Source organism: Rana temporaria, chromosome 13 (assembly GCF_905171775.1).
Source record: "Rana temporaria chromosome 13, aRanTem1.1, whole genome shotgun sequence".
In the NCBI taxonomy this organism is placed as follows: domain Eukaryota; kingdom Metazoa; phylum Chordata; class Amphibia; order Anura; family Ranidae; genus Rana; species Rana temporaria.
The window spans coordinates 111,172,402-111,198,033 of NC_053501.1; the positions used below are offsets into that span (position 1 = coordinate 111,172,402).

The 25,632-nt window shown below is 48.5% G+C and overlaps 1 protein-coding gene across 2 annotated transcripts in view; it reads left to right on the plus strand.

Annotated features, from left to right (window-relative positions):
* Nucleotides 1–23,489, plus strand: part of TNFAIP8L2 (TNF alpha induced protein 8 like 2) — a 38,847-nt gene extending 15,358 nt beyond the window's left edge. For both annotated transcript variants that reach the window (XM_040333666.1, XM_040333665.1), the window contains exon 2: nucleotides 20,163–23,489. In XM_040333666.1, coding sequence (XP_040189600.1) covers nucleotides 20,169–20,729 — 561 coding nt within the window. In that variant the 5' untranslated portion in view covers nucleotides 20,163–20,168 and the 3' untranslated portion in view covers nucleotides 20,730–23,489. The remainder of the gene's footprint in view (nucleotides 1–20,162) is intronic.
* The last annotated feature ends 2,143 nt before the right edge of the window (nucleotides 23,490–25,632 follow it).

Genomic DNA, 25,632 nt, shown 5'->3' on the forward strand with positions numbered 1-25,632 from the left:
ATGTGTGCAGTCTCTGACCATCTCCTGTACTATGTCTGCAGTCTCTGACCATCTCCTGTACTATGTCTGCAGTCTCTGACCATCTCCTGTATCATGTCTGCAGTCTCTGACCATCTCCTGTAGTATGTCTGTAGTCTCTGACCATCTCCTGTATCATTTCTGCAGTCTCTGACCATCTCCTGTAGCAACTCTGCAGTCTCTGACCATCTCCTGTATCATGTCTGCAGTCTCTGACCATCTCCTGTAGCAACTCTGCAGTCTCTGACCATCTCCTGTAGTATGTCTGCACTCTCTGACCATCTCCTGTACCATGTCTGCAGTCTCTGACCATCTCCTGTATCATGTCTGCAGTCTCTGACCATCTCCTGTAGTATGTCTGCAGTCTCTGACCATCTCCTATAGTATGTCTGCAGTCTCTGACCATCTCCTGTATCATGTCTGCAGTCTCTGACCATCTCCTGTATCATGTCTGCAGTCTCTGACCATCTCTTGTATCCTACCCATAGTCTTTGTCTACCCTGTTGTGTCTGCTGTCTCTGATCACATATATTCACAGAATTGAGTGTGGCCCTTTGGTGATGTCGGGGCCACACTTGAGGTTGACCATCACTGATTTAGCCTTTTGCCATCATCCTATGACTGAGGCTTTGCCTGTGTCCCCAGTGAGGGGATTTCCCGTCACTTCCTGTCTCCCATAGATCTGGGGTCTCCGGTTCTCGGGGCCGTCTCTTCCATCGATGATCTTTTGCTGCGTTCACCTCGCTGGGTGAGAAGAGACGTCACCACCAGCCCACATCCTCCTTCTCTTCCTTCCTGCGCTCTGACAGATCTCCTGCAGACCTGCAGCCCGGCGTCGGCTTGCAGCTCTCTGCCTGTCATCCAGTGGCTCGGGAGGCACAAGCGGCTCTAAGATCCCCACGGAAGGTTGCTTGTGGCACCCTTCAGTAAAAAGTTTAATGCTAACCGAATTTCATAAAAAAATCAACATCTGATCTCCTGCAACCCCTTTGTTGCCACTTCCTGTTTCCATGCACCCCAGAGATGGCTGCCTGGCATTTCTTAGGACTGTGACAACTGGAGGCCACTCCTGTGCAATATGTGTCTCCATTGGACAGGGTGACAACACAGGAGCACAACTGGGAGACGGGGACAGAGCGTTGTCACCCTCTAACAGGAAGTGTCTGAAGTAACTCCTTCCCAAATCCTGGCTACATCCAGTTCTGGGAGGGCGTCTTTCCATTAGCCACGCCCCCCTGGGAGGGCATCTTTCCATGAGCTACGCCCCCCTGGGAGGGCGTCTTTCCATGAGCCACGCCCCCCTGGGAGGGCGTCTTTCCATGAGCCACGCCCCCCTGGGAGGGCGTCTTTCCATGAGCCACGCCCCCCTGGGATGGTGTCTTTCCGTGAGCCATGCCCCCCTGGGAGGGCGTCTTTCCATTAGCCACGCCCCCCTGGGAGGGCATCTTTCCATGAGCTACACCCCCCTGGGAGGGCGTCTTTCCATGAGCCACGCCCCCCTGGGAGGGCGTCTTTCCATGAGCCACGCCCCCTGGGAGGGCGTCTTTCCATGAGCCACGCCCCCCTGGGATGGTGTCTTTCCGTGAGCCACGCCCCCCTGGGAGGGCGTCTTTCCATGAGCCACGCCCCCCTGGAAGGGCGTCTTTCCATGAGCCACGCCCCCCTGGGAGGGCGTCTTTCCATGAGCCACACCCCCCTGCGCTTCTCCTCACGCTGATAGCCGGTAAGTGTGTTTACCTTGTGATCAGCTGTGATTGGACACAGCTGATCACAGATCGGGGGACAGAGCCAATTTGCAGAAGCTCTTTACCACGTGATCAGCTGTGTCCAATCACAGCTGACCACAAGGTGAACACACTTACTGGTTATCAGAGTGAGGAGGGGCAGAGCCGGTGACTGGAAAGGGGACTTCTGTGTCCTGATGATGACGGAAAACCCATCGGTGCTGCCTATCGGTGCCCATTAGTGATGCCCATCAGTGCTGTCTATTAGTGTCCATCAGTGCTGCCTCCTAAGAGATTCCTTATCAGTGCGGCCTCATCCTTGCCGCCTATCAGTGCCCATTAGTGACGCCTATCAGTGCTGCCTATTAGTGCCCATTAGCACCATCTATCAGTGCAGCCTCATCATCTGCCTAGACTCCTCATCAGTGCCACCACATTAGTGCCCATTAGTACAGCCAATTATAGCTGCCTATCTGTGCTGCCTATCAGTGCAGCCTCATCATCCACCTACCAGTGCAGACTCCTCATCAGTGCCCACAAGTGCAGCCTATTATTGCTGCCTATCAGTGCAGTCTCCTCATCAGGGACGCCTCATCAGTGCTGCCTCGTGAGTGCCCATCAGTGCCACCTATCAGTCCAGACTCCTCATCAGTCTCTGCTCCTGCACTGGAAGGGGAGTCTGCTGATTGGTATCCTGCGTTATACGGAGCTCTGGGTTCTGGTTGGGGGATGGGGGGGGGGTCACAGGAGCCAATCACTCATCACCAGGAGAAGATGGACAGGAAGCCGAGCGGCGCTGATGATGCAACTTCTCCTTCCTGCCGCTTCACAGAGACAGTCGCTGAACCGTCATCTGTTTCTATAAATAGTTCCTAAAAGTCCCAATTATGCAATACAGGCCCCTCCCCCCCCCCCCATAACTGTCCCTCCGTTACCTCCGATGTCCCAGAACAATGACACACTGACACTTGGGGGTCCAGAACAATGACACACTGACACTTGGGGGTCCAGAACAATGGCACACTGACACTTGGGGGTCCAGAACAATGACACACTGACACTTGGGGGTCCCAGAACAATGACACACTGACACTTGGGGGTCCCAGAACAATGACACACTGACACTTGGGGGTCCAGAACAATGGCACACTGACACTTGGGGGTCCAGAACAATGACACACTGACACTTGGGGGTCCAGAACAATGACACCCCAACACTTGGGGGTCCAGAACAATGACACACTGACACTTGGGGGATCCAGAACAATGACACACTGACACTTGGGGGTCCCAGAACAATGACACACTGACACTTGGGGGTCCCAGAACAATGACACACTGACACTTGGGGGTCCAGAACAATGACACACTGACACTTGGGGGTCCCAGAACAATGACACACTGACACTTGGGGGTCCAGAACAATGACACACTGACACTTGGGGGTCCCAGAACAATGACACACTGACACTTGGGGGTCCAGAACAATGGCACACTGACACTTGGGGGTCCAGAACAATGACACACTGACACTTGGGGGTCCAGAACAATGACACCCCAACACTTGGGGGTCCAGAACAATGACACACTGACACTTGGGGGATCCAGAACAATGACACACTGACACTTGGGGGTCCCAGAACAATGACACACTGACACTTGGGGGTCCCAGAACAATGACACACTGACACTTGGGGGTCCCAGAACAATGACACACTGACACTTGGGGGTTCAGAACAATGACACACTGACACTTGGGGCCCCAGAACAATGACACACTGACACTTGGGGGTCCAGAACAATGACACACTGACACTTGGGGATCCAGAACAATGACACACTGACACTTGGGGGTCCCAGAACAATGACACACTGACACTTGGGGGTCCCAGAACAATGACACACTGACACTTGGGGGTCCCAGAACAATGACACCCCAACACTTGGGGGTCCAGAACAATGACACACTGACACTTGGGGGATCCAGAACAATGACACACTGACACTTGGGGGTCCCAGAACAATGACACACTGACACTTGGGGATCCAGAACAATGACACCCTGACACTTGGGGGTCCCAGAACAATGACACACTGACACTTGGGGATCCAGAACAATGACACCCTGACACTTGGGGGTCCCAGAACAATGACACACTGACACTTGGGGGTCCCAGAACAATGACATACTGACACTTGGGGGTCCAGAACAATGACACACTGACACTTGGGGGTCCAGAACAATGACACACTGACACTTGGGGTCCCAGAACAATGACACACTGACACTTGGGGGTCCAGAACAATGACACACTGACACTTGGGGGTCCAGAACAATGACACACTGACACTTGGGGGTCACAGAACAATGACACACTGACACTTGGGGGTCACAGAACAATGACACACTGACACTTGGGGGTCCAGAACAATAACACACTGACACTTGGGGGTCCAGAACAATGACACACTGACACTTGGGGGTCACAGAACAATGACACACTGACACTTGGGGGTCCAGAACAATAACACACTGACACTTGGGGGTCCAGAACAATGACACACTGACACTTGGGGGTCCAGAACAATGACACACTGACACTTGGGGGTCCAGAACAATGACACACTGACACTTGGGGGTCCAGAACAATGACACACTGACACTTGGGGGTCCCAGAACAATGACACACTGACACTTGGGGGTCCCAGAACAATGACACCCTGACACTTGGGGGTCCCAGAACAATGACACACTGACACTTGTGGATCCAGAACAATGACACACTGACACTTGGGGGGCCCAGAACAATGACACACTGACACTCGGGGGTCCAGAACAATGACACACTGACACTTGGGGATCCAGAACAATGACACACTGACACTTGTGGATCCAGAACAATGACACACTGACACTTGGGGGGCCCAGAACAATGACACACTGACACTCGGGGGTCCAGAACAATGACACACTGACACTTGGGGATCCAGAACAATGACACCCTGACACTTGGGGGTCCCAGAACAATGACACACTGACACTTGGGGGTCCAGAACAATGACACACTGACACTTGGAGTCCAGAACAATGACACACTGACACTTGGGGGGTCCAGAACAATGACACACTGACACTTGGGGGTCCAGAACAATGACACACTGACACTTGGGGGTCCCAGAACAATGACACACTGACACTTGGGGGTCCCAGAACAATGACACACTGACACTTGGGGGGTCCAGAACAATGACACACTGACACTTGGGGGTCCCAGAACAATGACACACTGACACTTGGGGGGTCCAGAACAATGACATACTGACACTTGGGGGTCCAGAACAATGACACACTGACACTTGGGGGTCCCAGAACAATGACACACTGACACTTGGGGGTCCCAGAACAATGACACCCTGACACTTGGGGGTCCAGAACAATGACACACTGACACTTGGGGATCCAGAACAATGACACCCTGACACTTGGGGGTCCCAGAACAATGACACACTGACACTTGGGGGTCCCAGAACAATGACATACTGACACTTGGGGGTCCAGAACAATAACACACTGACACTTGGGGGTCCAGAACAATGACACACTGACACTTGGGGGTCACAGAACAATGACACACTGACACTTGGGGGTCCAGAACAATAACACACTGACACTTGGGGGTCCAGAACAATGACACACTGACACTTGGGGGTCCAGAACAATGACACACTGACACTTGGGGGTCCCAGAACAATGACACACTGACACTTGGGGGTCCCAGAACAATGACACCCTGACACTTGGGGGTCCCAGAACAATGACACACTGACACTTGTGGATCCAGAACAATGACACACTGACACTTGGGGGGCCCAGAACAATGACACACTGACACTCGGGGGTCCAGAACAATGACACACTGACACTTGGGGATCCAGAACAATGACACACTGACACTTGTGGATCCAGAACAATGACACACTGACACTTGGGGGGCCCAGAACAATGACACACTGACACTCGGGGGTCCAGAACAATGACACACTGACACTTGGGGGTCCCAGAACAATGACACACTGACACTTGGGGATCCAGAACAATGACACCCTGACACTTGGGGGTCCCAGAACAATGACACACTGACACTTGGGGGTCCAGAACAATGACACACTGACACTTGGAGTCCAGAACAATGACACACTGACACTTGGGGGGTCCAGAACAATGACACACTGACACTTGGGGGTCCAGAACAATGACACACTGACACTTGGGGGTCCCAGAACAATGACACACTGACACTTGGGGGTCCCAGAACAATGACACACTGACACTTGGGGGGTCCAGAACAATGACACACTGACACTTGGGGGTCCCAGAACAATGACACACTGACACTTGGGGGTCCAGAACAATGACACACTGACACTTGGGGTCCAGAACAATGACACACTGACACTTGGGGGTCCAGAACAATGACACACTGACACTTGGGGGGTCCAGAACAATGACACACTGACACTTGGGGGGTCCAGAACAATGACATACTGACACTTGGGGGTCCAGAACAATGACACACTGACACTTGGGGGTCCCAGAACAATGACACCCTGACACTTGGGGGACCCAGAACAATGACACCCTGACACTTGGGGGTCCAGAACAATGACACACTGACACTTGGGGTCCAGAACAATGACACACTGACACTTGGGGGTCACAGAACAATGACACACTGACACTTGGGGGTCAAGCCCCAAATCCATAGGACATGTGGGGAATTGTAGTTCTGGGTTCGGTTCCATCTGTCATCGGTTGCTCCTGTCTGATCTCTGACCGTACTTTTTATTTACAGAGTTCAGTTACAGTGCGGTCACGGCCCAATCACTCGGCACCGCTCCGCCGACGCCTTCCCAGAGACGTGCACAGGCGGGGCCTAGGTGCTGACAACCTAAAGAAGAGTCATGAACTAAAAGTTGTAGCTCAGATGTCATTCATGAGCTGCAAATTTCTTGAATTTCCCCCGTCAAATTTGTTCTGCAGTCCGCCAAAGCAGCCAGGACAGAAGTTTTGAAAATTGTGTGTATATAGATTCTCTCTATATATATATATATATATATATATATATATATATATATATATATATATATATATATATATATATATATATATATAGAGAGAGAGAGAGAGAGAGAGAGAGAGAGAGAGAGAGAGAGAGAGAGAGAGAGAGAGGTGGGGGGGGGGGGGAGAGAGAGATGGAGAGAGATAGATGGGGGGGAGAGATAGGGGGGAGAGAGTGAGATGGGGGGGGAGAGAGAGATGGAGAGAGAGAGAGATTTGAAGAGAGATGGGGGGGCGAGAGAGAGATGGGAGGGAGAGATAGGGGGGAGAGTGAGATGGGGGGGGGGAGAGAGAGATGGGAGGGAGAGATAGGGGGGAGAGTGAGATGGGGGGGGGAGAGAGAGAGGGGAGAGAGTGAGATGGGGGGAGAGAGAGATGGAGAGAGAGAGATTTGAAGAGAGATGGGGGGGGCGAGAGAGAGATGGGGGGAGAGAGAGATGGGAGGGAGAGATAGGGGGGAGAGTGAGATGGGGGGGGCGGGAGAGAGATTTGAAGAGAGAGATGGGGGGGAGGGAGAGTGAGAGATGGGGGGGGGGAGAGTGAGAGATGGGGGGAGAGAGAGTGAGAGATGGGGGGAGAGAGAGATGGAGAGAGAGAGATGGGGGGGGGGGGAGAGAGAAAGAGAGATGGGGAGAGAGAGAGAGATTTGAAGATTGACCACTAGAGGGAGCTCTGCATTTGACTCAACCTTCCTGCTTACAGCTGCTGAGATCAGATATCAGCCACATAGGGAGGGCATTGTTTTCAGTGGATCGGCTGTCTCACAGACGCGCATTGTGAGAAGGAGAAGGAAAACACAAGCAAGGTGCTGTAGTGAGAAGCAGGGAGCAGAAGTTGCTTATTTATTAAGAAAATATATCTGCCCCTACAAAGCATAATAAAGTGGCCTGAGCGTCACATTAGCCTGCCTTTTATACTACTGAACACACATTAGGGGCCGTAGTAGTTTGGTGAATGGAGGCCTTGTGTGGCCTTCATCCTTTATTTACCAGGATAGATCAGGGGGGTCTCCAAACTTTCTAAACAAAGGACCAGTTTTCTGTCCTTCAGGCTTCAGGGGGGCCGGACTGGGGCCATCGGGAGTAGAAAATGTCCCAGAATCAGTTAGAATAAACAATGCCCCATCTTTGGTGTCAGTGAGAGGAATTGGGTCCCATCCTTTGTGTCATTGGAAGGAGTAATTCCCCATCATTGGTGTCATCGGGCTCCATCGTTGTGTCATTGGGCCCCATTGTTTATTGGTAGGAATTGTGCTCCGTCATTGGTGTCATTGGGCCCCATCATTGGCAGAAATTGTGCCCCATCATTGGTGTCATTGGTAGGAATTGTGCCCCATCATTGGTGTCACTGGGTCCCATAATTGGTGTCATTGGGCCCCATAATTGGTGTCATTGGGCCCCATCATTGGTAGAAATTGTTCCCCATAATTGGTGTCATTGAGCCCCATTGTTTATTGGTAGAAATTGTGCCCCGTCATTGGTGTCATTGGTAGGAATTGTGCCCCATCATTGGTGTCATTGGGCCCCATCATTGGTAGGAATTGTGCCCCATCATTTGTGTCATTGGGCCCCATTGTTCATTGGTAGGAATTGTGCCCTGTCATTTGTGTCATTGGTAGGAATTGTGCCCCATCATTGGTAGGAATTGTGCCCCATCATTGGTGTCATTGTGCCCCATCATTGGTAGGAATTGTGCCCCATCATTGGTGTAATTGGTAGGAATTGTGCCCCATCATTGGTGTCATTGGTAGGAATTGTGCCCCATCATTGGTGTCATTGGGCCCCATTGTTGTGTCATTAGTAGGAATTGTGCCCCGTCGTTGGTAGGAATTGTGCCCCGCCATTTGTGTCATTGGAAGGAATTGTGCCCCATCATTGGTGTCATCGGGCCAAATCATTGTGTCATTGGTAGGAATTGTGCCCCATTGTTTGTGTCTTTGGAAGGAGTTGTGCCCTATCATTGGTGTCACTGGGTGGAATGGTGCCCCATCATTGGCGTCAACGGCAAGAATAGTGCCCTATCATTGGTGTCACTGGCAGGAATTGTGCCCCATCATTTATTTCATTTGTAGGAAGTATATCCCATCGTTGGTGTCATTGGGCCCCATTGTTGCGTCACTGGGAGGGAATGTGCTCCATTGTGGGTGTCAATGAATGAAATAGTGCTACAAGGCCTGGATAGAAGCAAGCAAGGGGTCACATCCCCCCCCCCCCCCGATGCGGTTTGGAGACCACTGGGATAGACAGTCACTAGTAGGGGGATCTTCAGATCCTTATGGTAAAAGTAATAATGAAAATATGGAACAGCAAAGCTCCCACGGAGGGTCAGGCTACAGTTGCAGCTACAATGTTGCAAATAATAAAACTCTTGTTACTTATTGGGAACACATTCTGGTTCCTCTGATGTAAAGGACTCGGCAGCGGTGGGTGTGACCGGTGGGTGTGACCGGTGGGTGTGACCGGTGGGTGTGAGGGTGTGACCGGTGGGTGTGAGGGTGTGACCGGTGGGGGGGGGGAGGGAAGGTTAGCAGGTTAGGTTACCTTTGTCAGCCGGGACACGCCTTCTGATCCTCGTGGAAAGTCAGGTTCTGCGGCGCAGAGTCGGGAGCCAATGCCCTGCAGCCAACAGTTTTTTGGAAGCGGTTGCGCCATGCAAGCAAAGCGGTTCTGGCCGCGTGCCAAAGCCGGCGGAGAGGCGTAGAGGGCGGCGCTCCCCCCGCCAGGACACCAAATCTCATCAAACCCGCCAAATGTGGCGGAACATGAAACCCCCGATCACTACAATCTCATGTAATGGAATGCCGGTGACTTGTCCTCAATGTTCCACTGTGGGGAAAGTTCCTTCACTGACTGCGCAGGCGCAAAGTTCCCGACGGAAATCTCCGAACCTCGCCCGGCATCCAGGCTCATTCTTTAACATCCCCGTGGATTGGAGGACGTTAAAAAAAGAGCCAGGAGGCCGAGCGAGCGGAGCGAGCCGTCCGAGCGCAGCGAGGACGTGAGGCCGACTGGCCACTTTCCTCTAAGTCCACGTCGCCCTGGATGCCGGCCGCCGTTCGGGGATTTCCGTCATCAAGTTTGCACCTGCGCAGTGCTTGAAGGAACTTTCACGCATCAGTTCGCGCATGCGCTGGAACTTCCAGGACACCTGGAACCAGCACGGCAGATCACCGGCCGGACAGCTCCAGGGAAGGTGCCGCCGGCAACTCCAACTACATTTAATAAGAGTAAAAGAAATAATAGTATATTACTTTACTTTTCTATTATTTGTTATTTTTTTACTAAGTCTTTATTTTTATTATTCAGCATTTGAGAAATATTCTGTGTTCTGATTATAATGAATCATAAAAAGAATAAGTAAAATAAATAAATAACAGTAATAATCTAGTAAATATAAATGAGATAACATATAATTATTATGTGTTTATTATATGTTGCTATTCATTTTCAGTACAAATAATATTATGTGTATTATCTGTGTTACCTTGTCTCTTAGGTCTTAGCTCACCTGAAACGCGTTGGCATTTACCTTCTGATCTTTTTTCAAGACTGATTAGCTATACGGTGCTGGTGTGACACCCGGGTGGCGCTCTCTTTTTTTTGGATGACTCCGGGGTCCATTAGGGACGCCCCGTAGGATGGAGAGCTCCGGCCGGTGACTTTTTTTCCGGCACTCCACCAACACTTCACTTGCTAATTTAGGACATGTTTACTCAGCTCCAGAAGCCGCGTCCTTTCTTGGATTAAACAAAGAGCGCGGATGGGAGGCGGTTGGCCGTCGTGTTTTTTCGCCTGGGGTGCGCAAATATATACAAGGAGCACACGGACTCAGGAAACCCGCACTGGGGGAGAAACCAGCACAGGAACGTAGAGATATTAATTGGCGTCGCCCCGCTGCGGAGCGGACCGGCGTGGGGTTAAGGGGGTCGGTGCTTTTAGGCGTTCGGTAGGCCGATGCCTTCGCCGCCTTATACAAGCCCATTAAGCCCCAATCACGGTGATGGATTGCTAATGGAGATTTAAGTGGGAATTTTCTATGTATCCGGCGACGGGTCGTTGGCTCCGAGCTTAATGCGTGCGCCGCCAATTTATGACTAAGCGCGGTACGACGTCATTATTTACTTAACCCTTCATCACCCAGGATTTTTATGTAAAGAATTTTTTAGGTTTTAAGGAGATCAGTTTTTCCCGATCGTTCTCTAAAGATGCCCATAAACCTATCTAGGGTTGTCCCGATACCACTTTTTTAGGACCGAGTACAAGTACCGATACTTTTTTTTATGTACTCGCCGATACCGAATACCGATACTTTTTTTTAAATGTCCCCCCACATATGCACCCATGTCCCCCCCATATGCAGCCATGTCCCCCCCATATGCAGCCATGTCCCCCCCATATGCAGCCATGTCCCCCCCCATATGCAGCCATGTCCCCCCCCCATATGCAGCCATGTCCCCCCCCATATGCAGCAATGTCCCCCAACATATGCAGCCATGTCCCCCCACATATTGCAGCCATGTCCCCCACATATATCCAGCCATGTCCCCCACATATATCCAGCCATGTCCCCCACATATATCCAGCCATGTCCCCCACATATATCCAGCCATGTCCCCCCCATATGCACCCATGTCCCCCCCCATATGCACCCATGTCCCCCCCATATGCACCCATGTCCCCCCCATATGCAGCCATGTCCCCCCCATATGCAGCCATGTCCCCCCCATATGCAGCCATGTCCCCCAACATATGCAGCCATGTCCCCCCACATATATCCAGCCATGTCCCCCCACATATATCCAGCCATGTCCCCCACATATATCCAGCCATGTCCCCCAACATATGCAGCCATGTCCCCCCACATATATCCAACCATGTCCCCCAAACATATGCAGCCATGTCCCCCCACATATATCCAACCATGTCCCCCATACCTAATGATGATGCCGCCGCCGCGTTAATCACCGTGCGGCGAACATTACAGGCAGCTTTCGTTTGAATAGCTGTTTTCCCTGCCACGCCGTATAAAGGACACTCCCCCTTGCTCGGGATTGGACAGATCCGTCCAAGGGGGAGTGTCTATACACGGCGCGGCGGGCAAAACAGCTATTCAAACTAAAGGTGCCTGTAATGTTCACCGCACAGTGATTACCGCGGCAGCGGCGGATTTGCGATATACGGCGGCGGCGACGGAGGCAAGTATTTTATTTAGGCATCGGGGGTATTTGCGGGAGTACAAGTACTTCCGCAAATACTCGCTATCGGTCCTGATACCGATACTAGTATCGGTATCGGGACAACCCTAACTTATACAATCTGATCCTTTGGATCTACCATCAACTATGCAGTGTGCAAGGTAGAGACATGTGCAGCTCGGTTCGTTCCGAAATTAACAAATTCGGACGAATTTTCGTTATTTCGGATGTATCCAAATTTCCGAATTAGAATAGTACGGAATTTAAACAAATCTGAAATAACGGAACGAAATTTGAATTCGAATACTTTTCGAATTTAAAAAGTTTTTGAATTCGGATAGTTTTCAAATTCGAAAACTTTTCGAATTGGAATAGTTTCCCAATTTTCAAAGAGAATAGAATAGAAAATAAAGGAGAAGAATAGAAAATTCTATTCTATTTTGTTTTATTTTCTATTCTATTTTATTATTTTGGAAATTGGAAAACTATTTTCGCATTCGAAGACTTTTCTTATTCGAAAACTATTCAAACTTGTATAGAAACCTATTCGAACTTGATTCAAAAACTATTCGAACTTGATTCAAAAACTATTCGAAATTGATTCAAAAACGTTTCGAATTGAAAAGCTATTTGAAATTGATTCGAAAACTTTTGGAATTCGAAATCTATTCGAACGTGTTTTGAAATCTATTCGAACTTGATTGAAAAACTATTTGAAATCGATTCGAAACCTATTTGAAATCGATTCGAAACCTATTTGAAATCGATTCGAAACCTATTTGAAATCGATTCGAAACCTATTTGAAATCGATTCGAAACCTATTTGAAATCGATTCGAAACCTATTGGAAATCGATTCGAAACCTATTGGAAATCGATTCGAAACCTATTGGAAATCGATTCGAAACCTATTGGAAATCGATTCGAAACCTATTGGAAATCGATTCGAAACCTATTGGAAATCGATTCGAAACCTATTGGAAATCGATTCGAAACCTATTGGAAATCGATTTAAAACTTTTTGAATTCAAAAACTATTCGAACTTGTTTAAAAACCTATTCGAACTTACTGTAAGGTGGACACAAGGCTCCATGGTGGGCACTGGGCACACGGCTGCATGGTGGACACAAGACTGCATTGGTGGGCACACGGCTGCATTGGTGGGCAGTGGGCACGCGGCTGCATTGGTGGGCACGCGACTGCATTGGTGGACACAAGGCTGCATTGGTGGGCACATGGCTGCATTGGTGGGCACATGGCTGCATGGTGGACACAAGACTGTATTGGTGGGCACAAGACTGCATTGGTGGGCACTGGGCACACGGATGCATGGTGGACACAAGACAGCATTGGTGGGCACAAGGCTGCATAGTGGACACACACAGCCTGCATTGGTGGGCACAAGGCTGCATTGGTGGGCACGGATACAGTTGTTAATATTTATTTTAATAACTTAGTTCTGCATAATACATTTGAGTGTCATTTTATGAGAGAGTGTTTAGGGGCGGGATTAGGGGCGGGATTAGGGGCGGGCTGGGTGGGACAACTGGTGGCGAGTAACCCCTTGAGGTCTGGCTAGTAGCTCAGGACTTGAAATTTTGAGCCCTGCGAAAACTATTTGAAATTTGGTTCAAAAACGAATAAACAAACAAAACAATTTTAACCAAACAAATTAATGGAAAGAACTAACCAAAACTAAACACAGTTTTTAGTTCCACACATGTCTTCTGCAAGGTCCTGCCTGATTGGATACCCGGCGATTGCATGGATTAGTTAGATCCAAGGTTGGTTGTGCAGAGACTGTAAGATGTATGGGGAGCCTACAGAGGACTGGCCAATCTGGTTGTACCACGTGTATGTTTGGCTTAAAGGAGATTTAATTTTCTCTAAGAATTATCTGTCTGATTGTTTTTCCGATTCTCCTTCACAACACCCCTCCCATCTCTCGGAATTGGTCGCCATCCAGATTCCGTTCTTGGCTGTCAGAGAAGGTCATGTGACTCGGTAACGCCGCCAACCCTCGGTGGCTTTATTGACAGTTCCAGACTCCACCCGGCTTATAACAACAAAGTGTATGGAAGTGTGACCTGAATCTCGCCTGCCGCCGTTCTCACCGCCACGGGTGAAGCAAAAAAAAGAGGGCGGGGCTCTGATCCTTCATGCAATGGCAACAATGTAACGTGTGCTAAAAATGTCCATTTAAATAATTCTACAGGTTGCATCTTTTGAGTTACAGAGGAGGTCTAGGGCTAGAATTATTGCTCTCGCTCTACCGATCGCGGCGACACCTCACATGTGCGGTTTGAACACCATTTTTATATGCAGGCGCTGCTCACGTATGCGTTCGCTTTTTCGGGGCGCGTTTACATTTTTTATTTTACCTTTTTTATTTTTACATTTTATTCTGTTCTTTTAAAATAAAATGGATCACTTTTAATCCTATTACAAGGAATGTAAACATCCCTTGTAATAAAAAAAAAGCATGACAGGTCCTCTTAAATATGAGATCTGGGGGTCAGAAAGACGTCACATCTCATATTTAGACTAAAATGCAATAATAAAACATTAATCCCAATAAAATACATTTAACCGCTTCCGCTCCGGACCATTTGGCTGGCCCCTTTTTGCGATTCGGCACTGCGTCGCTTTAAACGACAATTGCGCGGTCGTGCGACGTGGCTCCCAAACAAAATCGACGTCCTTTTTTCCCACAAATAGAGATTTCTTTTGGTGGTATTTGATCACCTCTGCGGTTTTTTTTGTTTTTTTTTGCGCTATAAACAAAAATATAGAGCGTCAATTTTGAAAAAAAATCTATATTTTTTACTTTTTGCTATAATAAATACCCCCAAAAAAAAAATATATATATATATATATATATATATATATCCACAGTTTAGGCCGATACGTATTCTTCTACATATTTTTCGTAAAAAAAAAATTGCAAGAAGCGTTTATCGGTTTGCGCAAAAGTTATAGCGTTTACAAAATAGGGGATAGTTTTATGGCATTTTAATTAATAATTTTTATTAGTAATGGCGGTGATCTGCGTTTTTTTTTTTTTTTTATCGTGACTGCGACATTATGGCGGACACTTTTGACACCATTTTGGGACCATTGTCATTTTTACAGCGATCAGTGCTATAAAAATGCACTGATTACTGTATAAATGACACTGGCAGTGAAGGGGTTAACTTGTAGGGGCCGATGAAGGGGTTAAGTGTCATAGGGAGTGATTCTAACTGTTAGGGGGCGTGGCTACAAGTGACACATCACTGATCGATGTTCCCGATGAGAGGGAGCCGACGATCAGTGACGTGTCACTAGGAAGAACGGGGGAGATGTTGGGCCGGATTCAGAAAGCACTTGCGCCGACGTAAGTGCCAATATGCGCCGGCGTATGTGTGCAGCAGACCCACGAACCAACATGCGCCTAAAAACAGGCTACACCCCGCCGACGTAGCTTGCACACGCCGGCGTAGGGTGGGCGCACATATGGGCTGGGCGCATGGCGCTGCTCCCATTGATTAGCCATTCAAACATGCAAATGAGGGAAATACGCCGATTCACAAACGTGCGTGTGCCCGGCGCATGCTACGCGAGATGCGCGTAAGTTGTATGTCCGGCGTAAAGTTATTTCCCATAAATGAGGTGCAACCCGGCCAACAGACATGCACAGGTCAGCACCAGGGAACACAAGCCGGAGTATTGTGCGATGGACGTGTGTCTGGCTGGGCGTACGTTATGTTCACGGCGTACGCGGTGATCCGGCGTAGCTTAGGCAGTTGTGCCGGCGTGGTTGTGAGCAGGCGCAGGGGGGTGTGCTGTGCATGCGTCCACGTCACATGCGCAGTTCGTGATACGTACCTGTCTGGCGCTAGGCACATCATTTGCATGGGGTCACGCCCACTTCCACCTACACTGCGCCCTCGAAACCTACGCCACGCTGGCACAGCATTGGGAGCACTGGCTTGCTGAATGCAATGCTTGCCTCTCCGCGCTACGTTGGCGTGGCGTTCTGTGTGTGCTCTACGGCGGCGTAATGTGCGCCCTGCTCTCTGTGAATCTGGGCTGTTGTGTTTACACTGACATCTCCCCGTTCTTCAGCTCCGTGACCGGAGCTTGCGACAGGCGTGCGCGACCACACGGCCGGCAAATTAAAAGGGGGACGTTCCTGTACGCCCAATTGCCTGTCTGTGCCAATTCGTCGAGGTAAATCTGTGTGCGGTGGTCCTTAAGCGGTTACATTTTTGGTTGTGACGTGACAAAATGTAGAACATTTCGAGGGGTATGAATACTTTTTCCAGGCACTGCATCTGCTGTGATTGCGCATTTTTTATTTGTTCTTTTAGAACGTTCTCTTGGTGTAGTTTGCTGGTCGGTCGCCGTCTTGTAGTTTCTGTTCCTTTAAGGAAGTGGCCGTTTTTTACGCAACCGATCCGGGTTCTCATAGGAATCGGCGCGGTTTGTTAACCCGTGAAATGCCGCAGAGGCGATCAGTCGGAGGAGTTCGGCCACTTCTGCTTTTTTTTTTTTTTTCTTGCGTAACTTTCTAAGTGGCGTCTTTTATTCTAGATTCTATCTGTTATGATACGTGCGGCCGCACCGATAAACATCCAGGGACATCTAAGGGGGGTGAAGTATCTGAGATCTCATGCCTATGTTGGGCGTGTGAATGAACCACTTGAAATCCCGGGCTTTTCCTGGCACTTTTTGTTTACAAGTTAAAATCAGTGTTTTTTGCTAGAAAATTACTTATAAACCCCAAACATGCATTTTTTTGTTTGTTTTTTAGCAGCTCAACCTGTGGCCCTCCAGCTGTTAAGGGACTTCAAGTCCCGTGAGGCATTGCAAGGCTGTCAGTTAAACAAGCATGACTGCCACGGGCAGAGGCATGATGGGACTTGTAGTTCTGCATCAGCTGGAGGGCCCCAGGTTGAGCACCTATGCCCTAGGGCAGTGATGGCGAACCTTGGCACCCCAGATGTCTGGGAACTACATTTCCCATGATGCTCGTGCACTCTGTGGTGTAGTGGAGCATCATGGGAAATGTAGTTCCAAAACATCTGGGGTGCCAAGGTTCGCCATCACTGCCCTAGGGAATAATAAAAAAGTCTTCCATAGTTTGTTATAAAAAAAATCAAACGGGTAATTTTTCTCCTTCACTGATGGGCACTGATGGGCTGCATAAATGGGCACTGATGAAGCTGCACTTATAGGCAGCACTGATAGTCGACACTGGTGGGCACTGGTAGGTGTAATTGATGGGCACTGGTAGGCGGCACTGGTGGGCACTGTGGTAGGTGGCATTGATCGGCACTGGTAGGCGGCACTGGTAGGCGGCACTGATAGGTGTAATTGGGCACTGGTAGGTTTAATTGATGGGCACTGATAGGCAGCACTGGTAGGTGGCACTTATAGGCACTGGTAGGCGGAATTGATGGGCACTGATAGGCAGCACTGGTGGGCACTGGTAGGATCCATTGTTGGGCACGAATAGGCTGCACTGATGAGGCGGAACTGGTGGACACTGATGAGGCTGCACAGATGGGCACTGGTAAGCGGAATTGATGGGCACTGATAGGCTGCATTGATGGGCACTGATGAGGTGGCACTGGTGGGCACTGATGAGGCTGCACCGATGGGCACTGGTACGCGGAATTGATGGGCACTGATAGGCTGCATTGGTGGGCACTGATGAGGCGGCACTGGTGGGCACTGATGAGGCTGCACTGATGGGCACTGGTAGGCGGCACTGATACGTGACACTTATGAGGAGTCATTGATTGGCAGCACTGGTGGGCACTGCTGGGACTGCACTGATAATTAGGACACTGATTCAGGACACACAAGCTGGTTACCGCCTCTCCTCCCCTCTCACACTGTCAGCGTGAGGAAAAGAATGCTGATAGCCGGTTGTGTTTATTTCGTGATCAGCTCTCATTGGACACAGCCGATCACGTGGTAAAGGGGAGCTGTGATTGGCCCTTTACCCCGATCTGTGATCAGCTGTGTCCTAGGGACACAAGTCCAGAAGGCCCAATCTCAGGAGGAGGTCATATGACGCCCTCCCAGAACTGGCCAATTTGGCTATATCGTGGTCAGGAAGTGATTGATCACAGCTGGAATGCAATTAGGGATTTGCTGTGATATGCGACTTTTAGGACTTCCTTTCCCTACTAGATGTTTTGAGCTGGGACGAGCTCTGTCGGCACTCCTATCGGAGGACCTAGTGGAGCCTTTAGCGGCACCTGTCATTTTTTGTTGTGGGTCACAATGCCCTACATGTGCCACATGCAGTAGCTTGCTAGGGGGGTGCGGGCGGCACCCCGCTGACACCCGCCAGAGGGGTGACACCCGTGGGTAGTGGCACCATTAACACCGTCCGCTGCCCTGTGCCTCGCGCCGCAGCTGTGTCACTCGGCGGAGTGGAACAAAGCCGCCTACCCTCCTCTCTGTTTACATCCACAGAGGAGGAGGAGCCCGCGCTCGAGGGACACACACCGCTGTGTGTATCTGCTGTTCTGAGGTCTGTAAGGGGGGCGCCTGTACTGCTGGGGGGGGGGGTCTGCACTGGGGGTGTCTGTACTACTAGGGCTGTCTGTACTTGGGGGGGGGGGAGGTGTCAGTACTGCTGGGTGGGTCTGTACTGAGGAGGTAAGTCTGCACTGCTAGGGGGGGTGTCTGTACTGAGGGGGGTGTCTGTACGAAGGGGAGTCTGCACTGCTGGGGGGTGTCTGCACTGAGGGGGGTCTGCACTGCTGGGGGGTGTGTCTGTACTGATGGTGTGTCTGCACTGGGGGGTGTCTGTACTGCTGGGGGGTCTGTACTGCTGGGGTGTCTGCACTGAGGTGGGGGGGTCTGTACTGAGGTGGGAGTGTCTGTACTGATGGAGGGGTCTGCACTGAGAGGGGGATGTCTGTACTCCTGGGGGGTGTCTGTACTGAGGGGAGTCTGCACTGCTGGGGGCTGTCTGCACTGAGGGGGGTGTCTGTACTGCTGGGGGGGTCTGCACTGAGGGGAGTGTCTGTACTGATGGAGTGGGGTCTGCACTGAGGTGGGGGGGTGTCTGTACCGATGGAGGTGTTTGTACTGATGGAGGGGTCTGCACTGAGGGGGTGTCTGTACTGAGGGAGAGGGGATCTATATTGATGGAGGGGGGGTCTGTACTGAGAGAGGGGATCTGTAGTTAGTGGAGGGGGGGCTGTACTGAGGGGGGACTATAGTTGGTGGGGGGGGGGTGACACAATTATTTTTCTCACCGGGTGACACCAACCCTAGTGATGCCACTGGCCACATGGACACCCCTCCCGCCAGCCATGATCTGCCTGCATAGCAACAGGGGCTAAGGTCAGGTATGTAATGCAAATAGAAAATGTCATGTTGATGAGGTGGGGAGGAGGGAACCAGGGAAGGCAAAATATAAGCAGATCAGGCTTCGTCTTTAAAGACTTCATGTCCCGTCTTGCCGCCTCTGAAATGCCCGTGTTGTGTATTGAAAAGCGTTGCCCAGACAAGACGCGCTGCGCCTGACACGCAGGATGCAGGAAAGGCTTCCTGTTTCAATCGCTGTTCAAACAAACTTCTATTATGTCTGACACAGCACAGAAGGGAAAGAAGAAAGAACAAAAGAAAAAAAAAATCCTCTCATTGTGCTCTCAGGTGCGCAGAATTCTTTGTGGGTATTTTTATATCGCATTTCGAAAAACTGGTTTGACCATCCTGGAGATTATATTCCAGAATCCCCACCCCCTCCATTATGGCCCTCCTGGAGGGTCTGCAGTGCTGGGAGGGCCGCCTGGTCCTGAGCCAAAAAGATAAGACGAGGGAGATTAGCCATAGGAAGCATCTACTTAACTCCCCAAGTGCCACAGCCGCTGACCACTACAGAGTCAGACAAATGTACATATTGAAGGGAACCAATACACGTGTGTTTGTCTCAATTTACAGGGGAAAAAAGTTTTGGCCTTAGAAGTGTATCAAAAAAGTATAATTTGTTTTTAATAATGGATGTATGGTACAGGTTCAACCATATTAGTTCTTGGTCTACTAAAGTATTTTTTATCTCTAGCTTGTTTCTCATATCTGTATCTCTGTCTTTCCCCAGGAGGCCATGGAGACGTTCAGTTCTAAAGACCTCGCCCTCCAGGCGCAAAAGAAGATCCTGAGTCGCATGGCCAGCAAGTCCGTGGTCAACATGTTCATCGACGAGACCAGCAGCGAGGTCCTGGACGAGCTGTACCGCGTCTCGAAAGAGTACACCAAAAACAAAGCCGAGTCCCAGAAGGTCATCAAGAACCTGATAAAGATCGCCGTGAAGATCGGCGTCTTGTACCGCCACAACCGCTTCAGCCCCGAGGAACTGATGCTGGCCGAGGACTTTAAGAACAAGCTGCATACCGGGGCAATGACAGCCATTAGTTTCTACGAAGTAGACTTTACGTACGAGAAGGACGTGTTACCAGAGATCCTCACGGAATGTAAAAGCTTGCTCCTCCGCCTCGTCGACAAACACTTGACTCCCAAATCCCATGGCCGCATCCAACACGTCTTCAACCACTTTGCGAACAAGGAGATGCTTGGCCAACTATACGATCCCCAAGGGTCTATGAGGCCCCACTTGCTGAAAATTTGCCAAGGAATGAACAAACTGATTGATGAGGGCAAATTATGATAGACAGCGGGGTCACATACCACAATTCCAGATTGACTGGAATGTCAAGTTCCTTGAATCGGTTTTTACTGCTGAACTAAAGAAGTTCCCTTTTTTTGGGGACAGGAGGTTCTGCTAATTGAAACCACCAGTGTCACGTGAACATTTTGTGTTCTTTTTGCACATGCCTTCTTAAAGACACCCTTGAAAAACCATAAAGGGAGATGCATCTCTTCCTACCTTGAGGACATTACTTATTGGAGGTTGAGCAAGCAAGATGCTGTGGTGTTGAGTCTCCAGTTCTTCATTACGAAGAATACTTTAATGGTCGTAAAATCTCATGAGCTAGTGTTACGTGACAGTTTTGTGTTTTTGTTTCTTCTGCATTGACCTTCTTGAAAGACCAAAAACGAGAAGCTTTGAAAAACCAAAAAGGGAGATCCATCTTTTCCCACCTTAAAGAACACTGTGGTGTTTCGGGCTCCTAATCTTCAATAAGAAGAGTTCTAATGGTGGTAATATCTAAGGAGCTTCTAGATTTCATGGACAAGGCCACCAGTGTCACAAAACAGTTTTGAGATTCTTCTGCACAGGCTTTCTTAAAAGACCAAAATTGAGAAGCCACCTTTGGAAAACCAAGAAGGGGTTTATATCTTTTCCTAACTTCGGGAACACTATGGTGTTTCCGGCTCTGAGTCTTCAATACAAAGAGTCCATTTATGGTTGTAAAATCTTATGAACTTGTACATTTTATGGTCAAAACCACCTGTGTTTGTGTGACAGTTTTGTGTTTCTTCTGCATTGACCTTGAAAGACCAAAAACTAGAAGCTCTGAAAAACCAAAAAAGGAGATCCATCTTTTCCTACCTTAAACACTGTGGTGTTTCAGGCTTCTAATCTTCAATATGAAGAGTTTTTTAATGGTGGTAATATCTAATGAACTCGTAGATTTTATGGACAAGGCCACCAGTGTCACTCAACAATTTTGAGATTCTTCTACACAGGCTTTCTTAAAAGACCAAAAATTAGAAGCCACCCTAACCAAAAACGAGAAGCTTTGAAAAACCAAAAAGGAGATCCAACTTTTCCCACCTTAAGGAACACTGTGGTGTTTCAGGCTCCTAATCTTCAATATGAAGAGTTCTTTAATGGTGGTAATATCTAATGAGCTTGTAGATTTTTATGGACAAGGCCACTCTAACCAAAAACAAGAAGCCACCTTTGGAAAAACCAAGAAGGGGTTTACGTCTTTTCCTAACTTTAGGAACACTGGTGTTTCCGGCTCTGACTCTTAAATACAAAGAGTCCCTTTATGATTGTAAAATCTTATGAACTTGTACATTTTATGGTCAAAACCACCTGTGTCCAGTGACAGTTTTATGTTTCTTCTGCACTGACCTTCTTAAAGAACAAAAAACGGGAAGACACCTTTGAAAAACCAAAGAGGGAAATTCATCATTCATCATGGTGTTTCAGGCTCCTAATCTTCAAACCAAAGAATTGTTTAATGGTTGTGATATCTAATGAACTTGTAGATTTTCATGCTCAAGAACACCAGTGTCGCATGACTGTTTTGTGTTTCTTCGGCACAGGATTTCTTAAAATACCAAAAATAAGAAGCCACCGTTGGCATTTGGGTTGGGTTGGCACCGTTGGGTTGGCATTTTTTTCCTACCTTCAGGAACACTATGGAGTTTCAGGCTCTTAATCTTCAATACAAAGGGTCCTTTTATGGTTGTAAAATCTCTTGAACTTGTACATTTTATGGTCAAAACCACCAATGTCCTGTCCGGTTTTGAGTTTTCTTCTACATAGACCTTCTTAAAAAACAAAAAACTTTGAAAAAACAAAAAGGGAGATGCAATTTTTTTATGCCTTGATGAACACTGCCTCCTAACCTTGAACACGGCTCCTAACCTTGAACACGAATAGTTTATTATTGGTCGGAATAATCTTATGAACTTGTAGATTTTATGGTCAAGACCACCAGTTTCGCATGACGGTTTTGTGTTTCTTCTGCACAAGCTTTCTTGTGGGAGGCCACCTTGACTAAAAACAAGAAGCCATCTTGACCAAAAATGGTCGTAAAATCTCATGAACTGGATTATATGGTCAAAACCACAAGTGTTACGTGACAGTTTTGTGTTTTCTTCTGCATTGACCTGACCTTATTGAAAGACCAAAAAGAAGAAGCTTTAAAAAACCAAAAAGGGAGATCCAACTTTTCCCACCTTAAGGAACACTGTGGTGTTTCAGGCTCCTAATCTTCGACATGAAGAGTTCTTTAATGGTGGTAATGTCTAATGAGCTTGTAGATTTCATGGCATGACAAGGCCACCAGTGTCACACAAGAATTTTGAGATTCTTCTGCACAGGTCTTTTCTTAAAAGACCAAAAATGAGAAGCCAACCTAACCAAAAACGAGAAGCCACCTTTAAAAAACCAAGAGGGAATTTGCACCTTTTCCTACCTTCAGGAACACAATGGTGTTCCTAGCTTCAGGCTGATTCTTCAATACAAGGAGTCCCTTCATGGTTTGTAAACTTGTAGATTTTATAGTCAAAATCACCAGTGTCACGTGACTTTTTGAGTTTTACTTCTGCACGGGTCTTTTTACAAGACCGAAAACGAGAAACCACCTTTGGAAAACCAAGAGAGAAGCATCTCTTCCTACCTTGAGGAACATTGCGGTGTTTCAGGCTCTGAGTTTTCAATACGAAGAGTTCATTAATGGTCGTAGAATCTCATGAACTTGTAGATTTTATGGTTGCTGTGTAGCTACATTTTTTTTTTTTGTATGACCACCAATTTACTCCCTACGTGACTGCAAATAACTTGGGGAATACTTATTTTTTGTAGCTATGCCACCCAGTTTGTGGTTTTGTTTACACATTTCGTTGTCTGTATGTATGTGGCATGTTTAAAAACTAGATGGTGTTCAACTTGGTACAGGTACAAAAGGGCTTGAATCTCGCTGTTGGGTGCAATGGGAAATGGAGGCACCTTACAGAACAAAAATTGTGAATAGGCAAGATGTTTTTGAGGCCTGTTGTTACCGAAAGCCAAACCGGGACTGGTATACAGGCCATGTTATCTCCAATAGTGTAATAAATACTTAAAAAATGTATAACGGTTACAATAATCTTGACAACTAGTCCACTTTAAAGTCAACCAAGGGGCTACTGTTGACCTTCTAAAAATCCTAGTTGCTGGCTGGCAAGGTACAAGTATAGAAATCAGTTAGAACAAAGTTGTAAGGCCTTATGCAGGCCAACTCAAATTATGGAAACGAGAGAGTCAACCAGCTGACTGGAGAGGTCATCTATGGAGGCCACCATAGTTCCCTTATGAGGGGCTTCCATTGGAAAAATTTGGAGGCCCCAAATGCCCATTTAAAATCCTTATGCCGCGTACACACGGTCGGAATTTCCGACAGAAAAAGTCAGATGGGAGCTTTTCATCAGATATTCCGACCGACTTTTTCTGACGGACTTGGATAAAGAGCAGGTTCTCCATTTTTTCCGTCGGTGTGTAGGTGTGAGGGACCATCAGTCAGCTTCATCGGTTAACCTAAGACAACGGTCCTTCTGACCGTTCTCATCGGATGGACTGATCGTGTGTACGAGGCTTAAGTGTTACTATGCTTTACCTCAATCTAAATTTCTAATTAAGCCGAACGATGAAATTTCGCAGATCCTTATCTGTTACAGCATGCCCCCCCCCCCCCCCCCCCCTCCCTATGGTGTCAGGAGTTCTGGGTTTCTCGTTTTCGTTGAGCCTTTGGTCTTCATGCTTTGCGGCCAGCACCCGTTTTAAGGGTTAAACTCATGTTTACGCCGAGTGTTGCGTCTGCCAGTTTCTATTCCGTATTAATTCTGGACGAAACTGTTTAGTTTCAGATTCTGAGTTTATTGCTCAATGGCAGCTTCTTGAGCCACGTCGAGATTTCCCAGTATTCCCTTAAAGAGGACCGGTCACCATCGGGCTTATGTGAAAGCCTTAAAGGAAACCTGCATCAGAAAAAATAAAAAAGTGCCTGAACTTCTTTTGGAAATGCTGCTTGCGTGGCTTTTGAGGTGAACGCCTTGGTGGCAGATCAGGGGCTCTTTACTGTGCTTTTGACTTCACTGGCTACATGCTTATTCAGAAAGAAGAGTCTAGAGACGGCAAGGCAGCTAGCATTTTAGGAAGGAGCAGAATAGTACCCTCTATACCCAGTGCCGGGACAGGGTCATCCAGCGCCCAGGGCAAAGATGCCAAACTGTGCCCCCCCCCCTTTCCCTTGTTTAGGGTCAGGGCGCCTCCATTCTTGCAATAAACCACTGCGCCAGGGGCAGCTTTACCTACTGCCCACACCTTGTCCCTGCCATGTCTATACCTCTCTGAGTATAGGCTTCCTGTAGATTATTACAATTCGTCAGGTTTGCTTAAAAAATTTGCACCCTCTTATTTAGCCCATGCTCAACGCCCCATTTTTAGTGTCGGGGTCAAAGGTCACCTAAAGTGATCTATACTTGTATCCAGCTACTACAAGGAAAGGTAAAAGGAGGTGCTGGCACAGATTTTAGCCAATAGAAAATGTCACTATTTGAACTTAAAGGCTTGGGGTTTGGCAGCTCTCCAGAAAATTGGGAGGGGGGGGGCCTCAAGAAGGTAGGGGTCATCCAAAGTGAAAAGTCCACATGTAATGAAGCCAATAAGAGTGCCAAAAGAACATCTAAGAAGTCCAAAGTCCTTCATTAAGTTCACAAGTGACCAGAGGAGAGCAAAAGCTACCCAACGCATTTCGTCAAGGCTTGTACAGCGGAACCTCGGATTACGAGCATAATCCGTTCCAGGAGAATGCTCGTAATCCAAAGTACTCGCATATCAAAGTGAGTTTTCCCATTGAAGTCATAGGAAACTAAAATAATTTTTTTCCGCA